Below are 19,419 nucleotides of genomic sequence, written 5' to 3'. Positions count from 1 at the left end.
AAATATATACGTCTACACAAAACAACTAAAGTGTGGAAGAAAGAGTTGTATTAACAGGGTTAAATTGTGCTTGTATTTTGACCTTATTTGCTCTTTTTTCCCTTAGATTATTTCTGTGACTGGATTTGTTGACAGTGACAGAGATGACCTCAAGTTAATGGCTTACCTGGCAGGTGCCAAGTACACCGGCTACCTGTGCCGCAGCAACACCGTCCTCATCTGTAAAGAGTAAGCCATATTTAATCTTAAATTTACACACAATATAATGGCTGTTTCAACAATTCTCTATTTCTTACTGTGTCATAGTTTTGTGGTGGGAGTTTGAATATGAAAATCAAAATCTGTTAAAAGAATGGCAGTGGTACTCGTGATAATGCTAGCAGAAATATCTACAAAACATTTGAATGAAATTAGATGAATTAATGAAGTTTGAATTAATTAAGTTAGGTAACAGGAATAAGGTACAAGTGGGACTAGTAGAGTGTCTCATAACCCAGGAGGAGCCTTGAAGAATACTTTAGTTACCAGCCTGGGATTGCTGTCAACTTTGCTAAGATAGCTCTGCCATTCCCAGTGTGAGAAAATGTTCTTCATTGGCGTCTGTTGAAAATAGATATAAATTTGGACAGTAGACAACTCTGACTGTGTTTAATAAATGTGTTTTCTCCTCAAAAAAAAAAAAAGACCAACTGGCTTAAAGTATGAAAAAGCCAAAGAGTGGAGGATTCCCTGCGTGAACGCCCAGTGGCTGGGCGACATCCTTCTTGGGAACTTCGAGGCACTGAGGCAAATCCAGTACAGTCGCTACACGGTGTTCAACTTGCCCGACCCATTTGCCCCCACTCAGCAGTTGGTTTTAAATCTTCTGGGTAAGTGGCTCCACGTGCTGTGCGTTTGACTTCAGTAAAATGGTCAGACGTGCTCCCCTGCCCTTTTCTTTGCCCTGACCACCAGCCCTGGCTTTAGCTCTCTCGTCAGTTTTTAATGCATTTCCTGTATCCTCTCCTCACTTCTCTCTTCTCCCTACTCTGCCCAGGCTTTTTGTTGGTTTGATATTTTTGTTTCTTTTTGTTTTAATGGACTTTTAGAGATGGAAGGAACTCTAAGAAACCTTTTCAGTCTTGTCTTCCAAGCCACTTATTTATCTAAAATGCCACCCACCCTGTGAAGCATTCCCTGCTTTCCTTCTGTTTTAAGTCAGAGTCAGTGTCTTTTCTTCTTTGTCATTGTCTTACTTTGACTGACTTGCTGTGATGAGAGGTAGGAGTGTGCATGCCTGCTACGGCTCCTTTCAGCCACACGAAACTCCTGGGAGGGTCACTGTCCCCACTGTGTATATTACACACTTAATGCTGCTACATTTGCTGATTTGAACATTACTCAAAAAAATGTCCTCTCTGCTTTAATATGTTCTCTTTTAAAGAAGCCCATTAAGTTCTGTTTTTGGATGGCTTTAATCATGAGAAAGTTCTTCATTTTGAGCTATATCTGCTTCCCTGTGACATATCTGTGGGTCTGACTTCGACTCTGAAACCATTCCGTCTTTAAGTATTTAAGCCTGGTCACCATGTGAGGAAACGTGCCTGTCCCTTCAGCCATCCTCGATATGGTGTGGTCCTTCGTGTCCGCCACCTCTCGTCATAATTGGTTTGTTAGAGGCCAGACTCTGGTTCCCAGAACTAGCTAACAGGACAGTGCAAACTGGGACAGTGAATACCTTTGCTTTAGACACAGTGTTCTGTGTTGTGTGCTGCTGGCTTTCTTAGTGTTACTTGTGTAGAAAGTGTGCAGTAAACTAAACTGCTGAGCACTTTCCCAGCAGCTGCCTGCGACTCCTCCCTCACCTGGTGCTGGGAGGCTTTTCTTTAAACTTAAGGTATAGTCCTTACATTTATCCTTATTATGTTGTCAGCTACCCACTTATGTGTCTAGGATTACCAGCCCCAAAAGAGGCTTTTCTATTTAAACAATGTATCTTTGTACAAATAATGTATTTCTCTCTTTAGATGCTTGGAGAGTTCCGTTAAAAGTGTCAGCAGAGGTGTTGATGGTACGTCAAGTTAATAACCTTACTTAATAACCTTACTTTGGCTATTACTATACTATAAAAATGCAGTAGGTATATTTATATTTGTAAATTAAAATTCTTTTAGCAATTTGTCAACATAACACCAGATGAAGGCTGTATCCTCCCACCTGTCATGAAATGTATGGTATACCTTGTGTCTGTTTTTTCTCTTGATTGGTGATATTGTCTGTCATTCATCTTTATATACATGAGGAGCATTATTTGCCTCGAAGAGCTATGTGATTGCTTAAGGAATTGGAGAAGAGAATACAGTAAGACTTCCTCTTGTTTTCATAGGGATAGAGAGGTGAGGACTGTGAACAGGCACTCGAGATCGGAGCCCTCGACCTATACTTGGTCCAGGCTCAGATGAGAAGTGAAGGAGGCCTGACCTCCTGTGACGGGGACACCGTGTCCTCAGCTCCCAGCAGGGTCCTGTCACTCTGGTTGAGGTCGCTGATGGGATGCTTTCAGGACGGACTGTTGTGGAACTGTGAATGCCGGTGGTTGTTGGTTAGGAGACAGGTTTGGGCTGCCTTCTAAGTGAGGGGCCGTCTGCATTCTCCTCTGTCAGCACGCTGGGTAGAGCATGAATTGTTTTCCTACATTACCATTGCAGTCATTTTTCACCATAGAATTTCTCTACTGTTAATTGTCTCTGTTTGCTTGTCACTGTGAGAATAGCGGTCTTTCTGTTGTTTGCTAGTGTGATTTAAAGGTTGAGGTTGATGTCCATGTCACGTGCCCCTGGGTTTTCACCACATCCCTGTCAGCTACAGAGGTCATTTAGGGTTTGTGCTCCTGTAAACAGCTGGCTGAGGAGAGCGTTCTTGTCAGGATAACCAAGTAACACCCTAAGTCTGTGTTCTGATTATTGATGATCTGACTTTCTCATTTTCCAAATCTAATCTGGAAGCCTCTGGTAATCATCCAGAGTCTTTCGGGAAGCCTCTAGGCTGCTGTCTGTTTTCTTCACGCTAATGATAATATGGTCATATATGCATTTTTTCTTTGCTTAAACTAGTAATTATGATTTTAATAAAACATGACCAGCTCTGACACATCAGCACAAGCAAATAGTCTCCTAATTCATTTGCATGAAAGAAATTTTATGGTAGCTTTTAAGATCAAGCTGGGAAGGTGATCGTCAGAGTTTCCCCTCCTGAATCACGTGGCTTAGATTCTGAAATTGTGTCAGGGGTTCCAGGTGTCAATTCCTCTTGTGTCTTTGTATCCGTAACTAAAAGCTGAAAGTCTTAATGACCGGGAGGCCAGTTTGCCCTTTTTTTAATCCCACCGTTTGTTTCTGTGGTTGCTACCAATGAGTGGTAGCTTGGAGACGTAAACGTAATCGTTGGAAATGGAGAGTTGAAGGGTTGTTTTCTTGTAAAGGTGGTAATTAGAAAAAGTCTAAACCTTCCTGCACATTGTTGTAAAGCTTGAGTTTCCATGTCTGAAAGGGCTAATGGATTTCAAGTGTTTTCTGTGGATACGCTTTTATGTATTTTGGTAGTCTATGTACAGCAGCAATACTCAGAAAATGTTAGTTGTAGTTAATGTAAATTAATAAGATCGAGAGGTAGTTGCCTCATATAGTTAACATAAACAAAATGTCTTTGGAAGAAGCTCTGTGTTCAAGATGTGAAGAGGGGGAGATGGGGAGCAGCAGCCGTGTTGGGAGTGGCCGTGGGGACACCCCACGGGGAGAGGTGCCTTCTTCTCTCCTCCCCACAGGGCTTGGCGTCTGCCCCAGGTCAGGCGCTCGAGCTGGTTCCAGCGACGTGGGTGTCGGGCTGGGAAGCTGTGGCCTTCAGCACCTTGTTTTGCTCTTAACACACTGTGATCTGATTGTCATGTTATATCTTTTGTGAACCCTCATAGGTGAAATTTGTTTCAGGAATAGTCTTTTTTTATGGGATTCAATTGCATTGAGTATGTTTTCCAAATTCCAAATTGGGATGCAAGGCAAAATATTTGAAATGAGAACTATTTTGAAAATTTCAAGGATGACATCTGTAACATAAGGTGAGGAGAGAAAGGGATGAAGACATTTTAAAGAAGTGATAGGATTTGGTAACTAAAGAAGGAAGGCGGAAAAATGACAGAGGCTCCCTGGAAAGTCGCCTCTGCTCCTGGCTTGTGTCATGCTGTCTTTCTAGGCAGATGCAAATTTGGATGTGGCGGAGAGCATGGTTCTAGTATATGATGAGATAGTTTGGTTACTGGACACATAAGTCTCTTGGAAGCTACTGTATTACTTGGGAGTTTGATTAAAGTAAATAATATTTTAATTACAGGGTGTGAGACTACCTCCTAAAATGAAACAGAATGAAGTAACTAATATCCAGCCTTCTTCCAAAAGAGCCAGGTATGAATAATCACCTTCCTTTTTTATGGTGGGTTATCTTTACAATCTGTTTTAGAAAATGGTGGCAATTGGGAAAGTTTCTAAAAATTGTCACAGTAAATAGGATTTCAAAGGATTTGCTTATTGCTTCACAGCTTTGTTGTGATACGTCTCATTTTATTGCTGGAGATAAATGGTGAATAGGCCAGTATTTTTTTCTTTGTCTTTTATTAAAAAAGCAGTGGAGTCTTTTTGTTTAAGCAAAACCTTACCAGAACTCCAGTGTGTAAAACACAGGCTGCTGTGGTGGAGTGGGTGGGAGACTAGAATCCATCTCAGGTGTGCTGAGTGAGCATCCTTGGCGTTGAGTCCGTGCTCCTGGGAGTCTGCCTGAGGAGCAGAGGAGGGTAATGCAGCATGGACCAGGTGGGAAGGGACCGAGCCCCCTTCGGAAGGGCGTGTGTACCACACGCTGCACGTCGGGTTTGGCTTGGGGCGTGCAGACTTGTACTAGTCTCATCTGGTAAAGACATGGTTGGCCAGTACTAGTCAGTGATTAGGTCCTGCTAGTCATTTAGTTAGTAAGGCACAGCAAATGCAGGAGTAAACCAAGGGAGCTTTGTTCTCTCTGCGTGATTCTAGAAAACTCTGCAGGTTAACTGCTCGCATTGTCTTTTGCAGTTACCAGTTTCTTCATCTTCTCTCTTCCCTGCTCCTCATCTTTTCCTCCTTCCATTCCCCACAGCCACACAATCTGTGAATTATCGAATTTTTTAGTAAAATCCTAAGTATGTGATTATGTCTTTTTAAGACTGTCATCAAAATGGCATAAATAAACTTTAAAAAAATTTTTACCTGGACTGTCTCAATTAAATATAAGCTAAAATAGGATTTGAAAAAATGTAAGGAAATGTAAAAGACTGATTATTAAGAAGTGTGCTTAGGTCAGGCAGCTCATTTGTTCCTTCTGGGGTGAAGTGGGCAGGAGAAGACAGGGCTGGGGCTGAGGAGAACTGTGGGCCGGGGGGCTCCCTCTCGCTGACGCGAGGATGCCCACGTGAGGACAGGTGCCTTAGGAAGGGCTGTGAAACTAGCAGATCAGTGAGGTGGGAAAGACCAGCTTCACTGTTTGCCTTTTTTTTTTAAAGCTTTTTTAAAAAAAATGTTAATTGGCAGGGGGCATTGATGAGGAAGAGAACAGTGTTCATCTGGACTGTAAGTTAACTGACTACTTCCCTTAAAGGTGCCAGATGGTCTTCTTGGGGGTGACTTTGTGTAAAAGGAGGGAAAGGAAGGACAGGTAACTCATCGCATTTTTCCTTTAAGAAAAAAAATCCTGCACACTTAAAGCTGTCATTGAAGTTTGTTGGGGCTGGCCCGGTGGCGTAGCGGTTAAGTTCGCACATTCTGCTTCAGTGGTTTGGATCCTGGGCGCAGACCTGCTCAGCCGCTCATCAAGCCATGCTGAGGCAGCGTCCCACATAGAGCGACTAGAAGGATGTACAGCCATGACATACAACTATCTTCTGGGGCTTTGGGGAGGAAAAAGGAAAAAAGGAGGAAGATTGGCAACAGATGTTAGCTCAGGGCTAATCTTCCTTAAAAAAAAAAAAGTTTATTAAAACTATTAAAATCCCTTGTTTTCTAAAGAACATTTTTAAGTCAGTAATAAAATCATCATTCTGTTTTGTATTCATTTTATAGAATTGAAGATATACCACCTCCCACTAAAAAGTTAACACCAGAATTGACCCCTTTTGTGCTTTTCACTGGATTTGAGCCTGTCCAAGTTCAACAGTATATTAAGGTGAAATTTTATTCTTTTTTTTGTGTAAGGATTTTTGGCAGTGTTCCTTTCTGTATATATCTGCTTTGGGCTAGCAGTTTACTAAACTAATATTTAATCAGGAATATCTTATAATAACAGTCTTTATAGTACGTATTTATAAACTATTTGTCATAGTATTTATAGTAATAAATAGTCATTAAATTGTTAATGACTTCTCGCCTTGTTCTGTGCTATTATTTCATACTTAGATACTTGCTTTCGTATTAAGTAGAAAAATATGATTGAGGTGAGTAGACCAAGAACCGTTTTTATAATCTTGCAAAGGTTTGCAAGGCGGCTCGAATGTCATTTTCATAAACACATCTAGCTTGAAACAGTGAAGTGCCTCTTCAAGTTCTCTGATCGAAACCACGATCTACTCAAGATTAGTTTTCTTGGGTAGGGTAGACCAAAGAGGAAGTTGTGTATTTGTACATTTAGTTGATAAATGGGAACAAAATTTTGTACTTTTGGAAACAGCACAAAGGATTATGGGATTTTGTTTTGTTATTGTTTTTTGGGGGGATGGTTAAGAGTATAAGTTGACTTATATCATGTTGGATTCATACTTTTTACTTCTAATTTTTTTTTAAGGAAAAGAAACAGTTTTAAGTGCTAGTATTATAAATTTAGTACCATTTAATTTTTTTACCTTTAAAGTTGATTATACTTATTGAGATTATTTTTTTATATGTTTATGTCTCCTGGTCAATTTTTATGCCATCATTTTTCAGAATAGAGACAGTATGTTAATGTGCCTCGTTAACACTCATTTCAGCTTAGAAAGTCTGGGCATCTTCACTTCTTAACCATGACACGAGCTGCATTGTTCTCAGGGCACTTTAGTTAGTCATAGGGATGTGTTATTGGTGTCTGATCGAGAATTCACGTTGTAATCTTGATGAGTGTGGAAATGATGACAGACAGGAATATCGTCAATTCTGTTTTTTACTTTTCTCCTACAGTGTTGTAGGTTTGATTTTGTTGTTTTACGAGTTGTACTGTTTCCATGGCTGAGAATTCTGTTCATAAATATTAGACAAGTATTCTCTGTACCACGCTGTGGTGTGGCGGCTCTGTAGACTTAGCTCTCCTCTCTGACCTCTGCTTGTGACCTCCAGAAGCTCTACATCCTTGGCGGCGAGGTCGCTGAGTCTGCGCAGAAATGCACACACCTCATCGCCAGCAAAGTGACACGCACGGTGAAGTTCCTGACAGCCATCTCTGTGGTGAAGCACATAGTGACTCCAGAGTGGCTGGAAGAGTGTTTCAAATGCCAGAAATTTATTGGTAAGTAGCAGCGTCAGTACCTTCGTTTTTAATACCAAATAAATGTTAAAATTTTTTCTTGAATTTTCTCCATTTTCACCCAACAGACATCTAGTTTATTTTTTAACTCTTTGGTAATTATCCATTTAAATTTATAAATTTATTCCATGTCCCAGTGAGTCAGTTGATTGATATCTTTGCATTTTACCATGAAGTATAAAGGGTTTAGTAATTTGGATAATATTAGGGGTAAAATAAGCTCTGTATCCCTGCTTTGTTGTTTCCATATTTTGTTTGGAAATCTGGCTGTAGAATGAGGTTCCCACATGCAGTAAAGTGTGAAGAGGAGAGAGAACAGGTCCGTGAATGTCCTGGATACCAGGCTACATAGGAGGGACGGGTGTCTGCCCCCCGTGCCTGTCTCCCATTGCTCAGAGCTTTCACCAGCACTCACACTTGGAGATGCTATAGAAAGGATAGGTTTCTTCTTAGGTTAATCAAAGTTCCTAAGTGTTTTTAGAACCTTGCCAAGTAGAGAATGAGTATAAGTTACAGATGATTTTTTTCCTCCATAGAAGCTGTTATAGCCACGTAGATTTGCACCTTTGTTAGCATAAGCAGCAGCCATGTTAGCCTTGCTGTGCAGACGTTCCCAGTCTGTCATCCTGTCTACCACATGGGACAGGAACCCAGAATCCCTACAAGCACATCCTCAGTCCTCATCTGGCCACTTGTCTGGGTGAAGCAGTGGAAGAGGCACTTGTCCTGGTCATGAGCTTCACCCCAGTCTCAGTTTTGTTTCTCATCTTTGGTCTTTATACCTGAACTGCAGTGGCACTGAAACCTGACTGCCTTGCTCTCCCTTCACATAGCAGTAATATTGATCACCAGCCTGGCATACACACTCATAGGTTTTTCTGCCACTAGTTTGCCCTGTATTTCTCCATACTTGCTCTGTTGTGTCCCCTTCGCCCGCACCCCTTAAGCAGTGGAATGATACAGCTACAAAAGGATAAGAGCAGGATGCGTGGTTGTGGGACCCGCAAGGCCAGCAGGGGCACTCCTGGTGCCCACTGGCATCGTGCTCTTCTGACCCCCTAAACTAACCTTATGTATTACTTATGGGGACAGGTCATTGTTAAGTCAGTGTTGTTAAACTAAAATATTTCAGATCCATGTCATTCTCTTGGCCACTGGTGTTTAAACGTAATTCAGTCTTTAGTGTAAATAAATAAATAAAAAGTATATATATTTTAAAGTTCATGTAGTCTTAATTTTACAGATGAGAAATTAACATCCGGAAAAGTAAACATACTTAAGTTTGCTACTTATAGCAAAGCTAGAACCAAACTTACAATTCCATGATTCTATATCTAAGTCAATAAAACATAGGAAAGAATAAATCATTAATGTGAAAATCAATGAATTGAAAAAAACTTAAGTCCTCAACTACAATAAAACATTGTTCTCATTGTTCGTGGTAGCTGTGTTCTATAACAGATGCTGAATTAGTGGGTGCTGGACCACTGCTCCTAGTGGAAATACAGGGCTTGGTTCCTGCAAGCCTCTGGTCACATTTTCATGAGCCAATCAATACGTAACGTTGTATGTATCAATAAAACCATGTTTCTGTTTGGCACCTCATTGAATATATATTCTTGATTCATTAACACTGAAGTAATGGCCAGCAGCGCTGGGACTCATCTGGGATGAAGCCCATAGGGCACGTCACAGCTCTTGTGCTCCAGAACACCAGACCGCACTTCAGCACTATACTTGGGGGCCATTTTAAACAGCAAAATCACCAACAGAAAGCACAAAAATGTGAGAAAACTTAGCACTAAATGGACCACAGAAAGGGCCCTCGTTTATAGTGCGAGAGCTGAAGCGAGAGGGCAGAGGTCACGTTGTTCCGCCCCAGCTGGGAACATGCACATCAGGCAATTCAAAATGTTTACCACTCTGCATGTCCACAGATGACTTGAAAGCACCACAGATATTGATTTTGGGGTTGCAAATAATTGTAGCAAGTAGGCAGATTCACAAATAGAAAATCCACAAATAGTGAGCATCAACTGTGTTAAGTTGTTAGTTGTATTTAGAAATTTTCTTTGGAATTGGAATTTTTTTTGTTCTTGAAAGATATTGGTGAAGTATAAAACGTAACAATGCAAGCAGAAGAAAAAACTTGTGGAAACATTACTATAAACATAAATATTAGCTCCCAATTTTGTATAAAAAGTGATAAAGTTTAGAATGAGATGGTCTGTTCTTTTATTGAAATTTGAGTTGCTTAATTTATCAAGCTTACCAGTTTGTGAAAATGATTCTTTTATCTGTTTATAAAGTTTACAATAATTCATATTTGATGGGAAGTTTTAGTTGACTGACTTTCATTTCTTTATGACGTTATTAATGATTGCTATGTTGATCTCTTAGGGTAATAAAGGGGTTTAGTGATATTATAAACATTTAATGTTCAATATGAAATATTCAAACATATTTCGTATTTGATCCCTCAAATTCCAAGATTTCTTAAGAGAATTTTTTCAGTTTATAATAATTGCCTTTCCCAGAATATCATGTAGTTGAAATCATGCAGGATGTAGCCTTTTCAGATTGGCTTCTTTCACTGAGTAATAGCATTTAAGTTTCTTCCATGTCTTTTCACAGCTTGATAGCTCATTTCTTTTTAGCACTGAGTAATACTCCACTGTCTAGATGGACCACAGTTTGTTTATCCATTCACCTACTGAGGGACATTTCGTTTCTTCCAAGTTTGGCAGTTATGAGTAGAGCTGCTGTAACCACCTGTGTGCAGCTTTTGTGTGGATGTGAGTTTTCAGTTCCTTTGGGTAAATACCGAGGACTGTGATTGCTTGATCTTATGGTGAGAGAATGTTTAGTTTTGTAGGAAACCATCACACTTTCTTCCCAGTGGGCTGTACTATTTTGCATTCTCACTGTCAGTGAAGGAGAGTTGCTGTTGCTCCACATCCGTGACAGCATTTGGTGTTGTGAGTTTTTGACCATTTTAATAGTTGTGTAGTGGTATCTTATTTTTGTTTTAGTTTTGCATTTCCCTGATGGCTTATGATGTTAAGCATCTTTTCATATGCTTATTTGCCATGTATCTATCTTCTTTGGTGACACGTCTGTTGAGATCTTTTGCCCATTTTTTAATTGGGTTGTTTTCTTACTGTTCAGTTTCAAGAGTTCTTTGTATATTTTGGATGACAGTCCTTTATCAGATGTGTCTTTTGCAAATATTTTCTCCCAGTCTGTGGCTTGTCTTCTCATTCTCTTGACATTGTCTTTCACAGAGCAGTTTTTAATTTTAATAAAGTCCAGCCTATGAGTTATTTCTTTCATGGATCATGCCTTTGGTGTTGTCTAAAAAGTCATCACCATATCCAGGGTGATCTAGGTTTTCCCCTGTGTTATCTTCTAGGAGTTTTATAGTTTTATGTTTTACATTTAGATCTGTGATCCGTTTTGCGTTAATTTTTATGAAGGGTGTAAGGTCTTTGTCTAGATTCATTTTTTTGCATGTGGATGTCTAATTGTTGAAAATTAGTCTTTGCTCCGCTGTATTGCCTTTGCTCCTTTGTCAAAGATTGGTTGACTATATTTATGTGGATCTGCTTTTGGGCTCGCTATTCTGTTCCATTGATCTGTTTGTCTGTTCTTTCACCAATAACACATGATTTTGATTCCTAGAGCTTTATATAGGAAGTCTTGAAGTCGAGTAGCATGTCTTCCAACTTTGTTCTTCTCCTTCACTATTGAATTGGCTGTTCTGGGTCTTTTACCTCTGCATATAAACTTTAGAATCGGTTTATTGATATCCACTAATGATTTATTTTTAATACATATTTAAAGACATATTGTTTTGCCAAAAGTTTACATTTTCAGATGGTTTTTGAAATTTCTCAAGAGTATTGACCTTAGGTTATTATTTGTCCAGTTAGTACCTAAAATTTTGCTTTCCAATTCGTTTCCTACTTTTATCTACGTTTTACCATTTTATGGATTTTTTTAAACCAATTTGGCTTTTGAATTGAAAAAACAATTTTTTTTCTTTTTTTTTTGGAAACAGTCACCTACTTACCGAACAGTTAGAGATATAGTACAAATTTCTTCTTTTTCCTGAACCATTAGAGAGTACGTTGCCAAAATGATGCACCATTATTCTTAAACACCTTAATGTGTGTTTCCTACAAACAAAGACGTTCTCCTGGTTGGCCATAATACAACCGTCAAGCTCAGGAATTAACGTGGATCCATTGCTACTATCCCATCCCCATACCCCACTTGCATTTGTCCTGTTGTCCCAATAATGTCCATTAAAGCACAAGGATCTAGTTCAGAATCCTGCATTGCATGTAGTCTCCTTCAGTCAGGAGTAGCTCCTCAGCCCTTCCCCGTCACTTTTGAAGATTTCAGGTTGGTTATTGTATAGACTGTTTCTCCGTCTGGGTGTGTGTGCTGTTTCCTCCTGATGGAGTCAGGCCGCATCTTTGGCAGCGCTGTCACACTCAGTGCTCTGCCCTTTCAGTGCGTCCTGCCGGGCATTGAACAGTTTGGATTTGTCGTCTTACTGCTGGTGTTCACTGTCACCCCTTGATGAACGTGATGTCTTCCAGGCTTCTCTGCTGTATGGTTATTCTTTCCTTTTGCTAATAATCAGTGGTTTATGGGGAAGTACTTTAAAACTATGCAAATATCAGCGTTCCTTATCAAAGTATTGATTTATTCATTTATTTCCTCATAGGGACCTCTTTTTAAATTTTATTCAATAGGTTACCATTACTATCATTATTGATGCTCAGATTGTCCCCAGTTTGACCAGTGAGAGCCATTCAAGCTGGCTTCTGTGTCATTTTCAACATGCCCCATCAGTTTTAAGCACTTCCTGAGCTTTTGGCACAAGAATGTTCTAGGCTTATCTTATGCTTTTTTGCGCTTGCTCTGGAATCAGCCATTTTCCCAAGGATCATATCTTTCCAATTCTAATCGAACACCACAGGGTTCATTCTAGTTTTCTCCCTTCCTGTGTTTGTAAATCCCTTCTCCAACAGTGAGAAACCTGGCTTCCAATATCCTAAATATATTTACTCATTTGATTAGTTCCACCGTTTTTAACTGCCTTCCTTGTGCAGCACGTCCTCTCTCTGCCTGGCTCTGACTCCCCATTGAGAGGATTGCCCTCCTCACTCTGCTTGGGTTCTGACACCCTACTGTGAGCCTAATAGCTTTAGAGCTGATTTGTTGAAGAAGTGGTAGGGAATATTTTTGGAATTTTTTATTTATATTTAATTTATATAGTTTGAGACACCAGTTTTACAGATAATCACTTTCTGGAATAATCATGTCCTTTGTGCTGCTCTGAAAAGTTTAATTTTCAGGTTGACTGTTTCTACAGACTCCTACCGACTTAATGTAACCCTGTGGCTCCTTTATTTATTTATTTATTCTTGCTGAGGAAGATTGGCCCTGAGCTAACATCTGTGTCAACTTTCCTCTATTTTGTATATGGGACGCTGCCACAGCGTGGCTTGATGAGTGGTACATAGGTCCCCATCCAGAATACAAACTTGTGAACCCCAGGCTGCCAAAGTGGAGCACACGATTTTAACTACTATGCCACTGGGCCAGGCCCTGTGGCTCCTTTTTTTTTTTTTTTTTTTTTTTTTTTTTGTGAGGAGATCAGCCCTGAGCTAACATCTGCCAATCCTCCTCTTTTTTTGCTGAGGAAGACGGCCCTGGGCTAACATCGGTGCCCATCTTCCTCCACTTTATATGGGACGCCGCCACAGCATGGCTTACCAAGCAGTACCTCGGTGCGCGCCCGGGATCCGAACCAGCGAACCCCGGGCCGCCGCAGCGGAGCGCGCGCACTTAACCGCTTGCGCCACCGGGCCGGCCCCTGTGGCTCCTTTTAAAGAACCAAAATGTCAGTTTCTCATCTGTGCCAGGATTTTAATTACTTTCTATTATTCTTCAGTGTCATTTTCTCTATCACAAACATTAACTACTTCTTGGTAATCCCTCACTAGTTCTTCAGAAGGCATATCAGCCTTAATTTTTGCCCTAGAAACTTAGATTTCAAATTTATCATTTCATGTGTGACAGTACTTTTTTATTCATTTTTTAATTCATCATTGTTTTATTTCTCCAATTTTTAGACATTCTTATCATCTTTCACCCAAAACAGTATAGCAGCCTTATTTATCTGCTGATTGGCTGATGGATTGATTTTGTATTTCTAGCAATGGTTAATCAGATTTCATCATTTCTTTAGTGATATGATTGCTCTTGCTCAGGGGTCAACAGACTGTGGCCCATGAGCTAAGAATGGTTTGTACATTTTCAAAGCATTGTTTTAAAAGAAGAGGAAGGAGGATATGCAACAGAAACAATCGGTGGCCCACAAATCCTACAACACGTGTCATCTGGTTGATCCTGTTCACCAACCCTGCTGTAGACTCTTCCCTGTTTCATGTTTTTGATGAATGTTTTATCAGGTTTGCGCTCTGCTGTGCTGTTTGGTTATTAGTATGAAATGAAGAAGAAATGCTTTTCTGAACATGAGACATATTCATAAGAAAATTAAAAATTTTAAGATTTTGTGATCTTTAACTTTTGACGAATTGGGTGTTTCTTAAAATGTTACTGTGAAAACCAGTCAATTAAAAATTCTCAAAAGTCTTCAAAATTTGTTGAAACTATCCATTGTAAATTGCTATACATTTTCATATACTTAAAAGGAATGTGTTTTTGGTAAATCTATAAAATCTAACTAATTGATTATCAGCTAGTTGAGTCTAATGTCCCTCAGTTCATTGTGGTGGTTACATATATGGGCTGGATGCGATGCTAGTTTTAAGCTCGTTGCTCTAGGACTGGAGTTCTTAACCAGGATCTGTGGGCTCAGGGAATTAGTGAAGTTATGGGTGAAGGGTACGGAGGGGAGGTGCCATGATGAGAGTGGAGCCATAGCTTTCAGTACGGTTTTTTCAGCAGAGTTTATGACCGCAAAAGGTTAAGAAACACTGATCTAGGAGAAAGAATGTCTGCCTGTCTTTCTTTAGTCTGGCTGTTTTCAGGGGGAAGGTAAGTGAAATATAATAGGTGAGACTTAAGTATTCAGAGGTTTTACAGGTCAGTGTGAACCATGAATAACGCATCCCTGGCTGACTGGGAGAGTTCTGGGGGTGGGTTGCCCTTTTCTGAGTGTATGCCATTCTCTTTTCCAGATGAGCAGAACTACCTTCTCCGGGATGCCGAGGCCGAGGTGCTTTTCTCCTTCAGTTTGGAAGAGTCCTTAAAAAGGGCACATGTTTCTCCACTCTTTAAGGTACACTTCAGAGGAAAAATCAGATAAGTCCACGTAGACATTATAGATCGTTCAGTTGAAGGTGACAGTGACTTAGGGGGAAGCACACATCCAGAGGAGCCGGGCTCACCCTGGCTTCCCGTTTCTTTTTGGATGTGTTACTGGAGGTCTTCCGTCAGGGAAATCCAGGTGTACCTCCAAAATACTCCTCTTTACTATAATTTAAAACAATGGATCCAAAGTTAAATCATAGATCTATTGGAGATATGCATTATAAAATACTTGGGTGTTCAAAGAGTATGTTTATGACTATCTGAATTGGTAAGAGACGTTTAAGTTGATTTTTCTGCTTTTAACAAATTTTACTTTACTTAATACTATTCTCATTAAATGTGTATTCAGCTGGAGAATAGAGAATATTCTTGAAAAATAGTAATTGAATGTGTGCCTAAATAATACAGGACTAAAGTATTTAAATATTTGTTAGACAAGATACTTAGAACAGTTTGGAATTTTTTTTTTTTGTATCAAAGAACGGCTAAGTAAATTAATAATCTGTTTTTTACACTTCTTAAGGAGCCACCTTAGGAATCAGAAATCATTTGTAATACTGAGTTAAGATTTATTTTACCTAAAATAGTCTGATTTTTCTGAATGTTTGATTTTTTTTTTCTCTGAGCAGTTTAAAACAAAATAGTATTTTATAATACACTTAGGAGCAAAGGTGTTAGAAAATTAAATCTTAACCATCAAAATCATTTCCTACTCTATTGAGTACAAATAATACAGATTACGAAGAAAAGGAATACAGGCGTTCTGCCAGTCTGCTACTTAACAAATAAACGTGGATAATATAATGCTAATTTTAGAATTTTATAGAAATTGTGAAAACGTTTATATTATTCTTGCTTATATCACAAAGTCCTTCATGTCTTTGAGGAATGTGAGTTCTAGTTACTTGTACTAATCATAGATCAGACCTAACATGGGAAAGTGCTTAGATTATTTCCAAATTTACATCCTGGATTCCTCCAGGCACACTTCACGTGGAGACTAGTGGGGGCTAGTACCTTTGTAACTTCATGAAATTAGACATTTTGTCAAAAATCGCAAGATAGAATTTATGAAAAATTATGTACTCTAAAAATTAAAAGCAATTTTAAAACATAGTACACACATTTTCATTTTATTTTTAGGCAAAATATTTTTACATCACACCTGGAATCTGCCCGAGTCTTTCAACTATGAAAGCGATTGTGGAATGTGCAGGAGGAAAAGTATTATCCAAACAGCCATCTTTCCGGAAACTTATGGAGCATAAGCAAAATAAGGTGGATGGGAGTAAAACAAGCTGTTGAGTCCCTCATGGTCACAGAGAAGATTCACTGTTCAGTAACCGATACACTCGTTTTCTCTTCCTCAGAGTTTGTCAGAAATCATTTTAATATCCTGTGAAAATGACCTTCACTTATGTCGAGAATATTTCGCCAGAGGCATAGGTACGGTTTACTGCTCTTGCAGTATGTTGAGTGTGTGCGTGCACACACAGCAGTGCGTGTTACCTGAACAGTTTTTGTTTTCATTCCTTTCAGATGTTCATAATGCAGAGTTTGTTCTAACTGGAGTGCTTACACAAACACTGGACTATGAATCATATCCTTTTTGAAAGATGCTTAGTGCAGAAACCTTCTCATCATTAACATCAGAACTGTGTGTATTCCATATCACCATATATTAGGAAATTATTGCCAGAGCTAGTGATGCAGATGCTAAGAACCCATTTGATTTGGCAGATATGCCGTGAGCATTCTGTTTTTATGCAGTGTGTACTCTGTCCATCCAGGTTTTTTCTACCATTTATGTTTATGTTTGTGAAGGCTTTTTGTGTACTACCTTTACTTTCAGAAGGAACAGTTCCTTTAAAAGTTACTTGGGTGATTTGTGGGTGTCCTCTCAGGGGCCTTTCTTCGTATCAATAGCCTGAAAGTGGCCTCATCCATTTTGCCCAGGTGTGGTTTAGAGTTGCAGGAGTTGTCAGGTGCTCTTGAAGATACAGGGATGGGTCAGTTTCCGATGGGGGAGCTCTGGGGATGTCTGCCTGTCGGGTGGAGCATGGTCATGGTAGTTGAAAGGAGAGTCAGCTATGACTGGGTCTCAGCTGTGCCCGCAGAGTGCATCAGTGGTAACTTAAACCAGCACTCGTGCCGGGGCCCACCCCGAGAGTCGGCGTGCTCGGCTGCGTAAACCCTGTGATTTGGGTGTGCAGCAAGATTGGCAGGTTTAAATGGCTAGGAAAAGTGCTGTCGTGTTCCTACTAAGTTTGGGACCCTGTATTGGATGTTGTTGTGTTGTGTTGTCTGTGGATGGAGTTTTCCTCAACAAGCCTACGTATAAATTTAACTGAGGCATCTGCACTGCGGTCTGACCGGAGTCCTGGAGTGTCGGCTGCTGGACAGAGCGGCCGATTCTCCCCTCACGTGCCCTTGTTTTCCAGCTGCTGCCGTAGGTGACAAGCGTTTTAAAGCAGGAAAACAAATATAATAAATATGCTGCATCTTATTAAGATGTGTAATTTTATTCTGAGGAAACATAAATTATGTTTTGTATTATATGACTTTAAGAGCCCACATTAGGTTTTATGATTCATTTGCCGGGTTTTTAAATGTTTTCACAACACTGTTAACAGAATTTCAGCTACAAATAAAATGGTGTAAATACAGATCTTGCTATCTCTAAATTATGGATGTTAAAGATTTGAAATGTTTTGTACTTTGATTATTTTTATTTCTTATACTCTTTTCTTTTATATTGATATCTTACCTACATTTTAAATAAATGTACTTTTGAACTTTACTTAGAACTGAGTGATCCTTTGTTATTCCATGTATTTTGCATAGTTTATATGATTTGCATCAAACTGGATCACATTTTAAGTAATTTCAAGGCAAAATACTTTCTAGTAAATTTTCTCCTAAAGAAATAGTTTCTGGAAGGCAACCATTCTCTATCAATGTAATAAATAAACTCCCAGGCAGAGGTGTATTCAAAATATTTAGCAATCGCTACAGCACAGGCACCAACTAGTCAGAACCATTAATACCACAAGAACCCGTATCCATCCTGCCTCTGTTCCAAATCGGGTTCTAATGCACGTCCTGTTGGATTGTAGGTTCAAATAATTGGAGACCACCGTCTTATCAGGTCAATAACCACTAATTATATTAATTACTAACTACGAGTATGCTAATATATTTAATATACTAACATAATTGGTATATTAATATAAGTGTATTTAATATGTTTAAGATTGATGCTGTCACGTCAAGAATTGGTCCCACATCACTGTGCTTATCAGGTATGTTCCTGAAACACTGAGTTTGCTTCCATAACAATTTCTGAAATGTCTTCCCAGAAATATTTGTGATCTCCTTGAGTAGAGTTTATTCTTTAATTGCACAATCTCTGCCATTATATTTCGAACACGGTTTCGGTGGAGCATGTGTATTACAAACGTTAACACAGGTGAATTCCCCGTCACGGGAACTCTTGGCATTCATGTGGGACCTTGGTGTTGCTTTCACAGTCAAGACATCGGTACTTGAGGTATTTCTCCCAACTCTGAGGGCCAGGACCAGTGGCGCTATTTCTACAAATGGAAAGGAAATCACACAATTTCATAGTTTTAAAGTAGGATCAATATCATCAACATTATCCATTCCCTATGTAACCTTGACCTGTGGTGGTTTCACACTGATCCATCTGATTACTGTGTGGGCACACCTTCAGTCTTACTCGACGTGACTGATTTATATTGTGTATAATCTGCAGGAAACATTTATCTGTTAAGCTCTTTAAAATACATCCCAATAGCAATTTTTTTCAGATGTACTACATGCTGGCAGTCACTTCTATTTTCAACAAACTGTACTACTTTTAAGTTCATGCTTTTGTCACTAACCAGACATAGAGGCACTTGTCTGTAGAACTGACCTTTCCCCTCATGTACCGCAGATGGAATTAGTGTTGCTATGGAATATTTTGGATTCTATAAAATCCCCTGGAAGTGCAAAAGAGTTTCATAAGTTTGAACAAAATTTTGATTGCAAAGTATTCAGAGTGCTGCCCTACTGCTTACACCCTTGAAGAAAAGTGAAGATGATGGCATCAGCAGGCCTTCCGGGTAGAGTGGAATGCATCTGTTCAGTCTTCACGGAGACAGGGCGTTTGTGTAACCAGCGTGCGAGTATGACTGATTTGATTAACCTTTCAATTAGTGTTTTTTTCAAAAGCTGCCAAGAAATAATCCTTAAAAACTCCAGGAGCTGTCTACAGCCAACTGGCTTGCACAGCTGCTAAGCATTGATTTGGTGGCTCAGAGGAAGTTACATGTGAACATGTAACAATAAAGAGTTCAAGTAAATGCTTCTTCGAGAAGTTGAATAGATTAGAAAAATTATTTCTCATGAGAAAAGGAAGTCTTTCACTTAAACCTCTTGTTTTGTCTGGCTTAAGGTTGTTTAACAGAAATATGTTATGAACCACACTAGTAATTTTAAAATTTTTGGTAG

At 39.4% G+C, this 19,419-nt stretch overlaps 1 protein-coding gene across 4 annotated transcripts in view; it reads left to right on the top strand.

The window, feature by feature from the left end:
• The window catches only part of PAXIP1 (PAX interacting protein 1), a 55,296-nt gene extending 37,592 nt beyond the window's left edge, over positions 1 to 17,704 (top strand). For all 4 annotated transcript variants that reach the window (XM_058533905.1, XM_058533897.1, XM_058533913.1 and 1 more), the window contains 11 exons: positions 107 to 228; positions 685 to 869; positions 2,007 to 2,050; positions 4,366 to 4,436; positions 6,120 to 6,222; positions 7,365 to 7,533; positions 14,772 to 14,872; positions 16,048 to 16,182; positions 16,275 to 16,350; positions 16,444 to 16,504; positions 17,240 to 17,704. In XM_058533905.1, coding sequence (XP_058389888.1) covers positions 107 to 228; positions 685 to 869; positions 2,007 to 2,050; positions 4,366 to 4,436; positions 6,120 to 6,222; positions 7,365 to 7,533; positions 14,772 to 14,872; positions 16,048 to 16,182; positions 16,275 to 16,350; positions 16,444 to 16,504; positions 17,240 to 17,255 — 1,083 coding nt within the window. In that variant the 3' untranslated portion in view covers positions 17,256 to 17,704. The remainder of the gene's footprint in view (positions 1 to 106; positions 229 to 684; positions 870 to 2,006; positions 2,051 to 4,365; positions 4,437 to 6,119; positions 6,223 to 7,364; positions 7,534 to 14,771; positions 14,873 to 16,047; positions 16,183 to 16,274; positions 16,351 to 16,443; positions 16,505 to 17,239) is intronic.
• The last annotated feature ends 1,715 nt before the right edge of the window (positions 17,705 to 19,419 follow it).

The sequence above is a fragment of the Diceros bicornis genome, chromosome 3, assembly GCF_020826845.1.
Source record: "Diceros bicornis minor isolate mBicDic1 chromosome 3, mDicBic1.mat.cur, whole genome shotgun sequence".
Classification (NCBI taxonomy): domain Eukaryota; kingdom Metazoa; phylum Chordata; class Mammalia; order Perissodactyla; family Rhinocerotidae; genus Diceros; species Diceros bicornis.
Note: the sequence above shows the minus strand (reverse complement) of the source record. Positions and strands in the feature narration are given on the sequence as shown.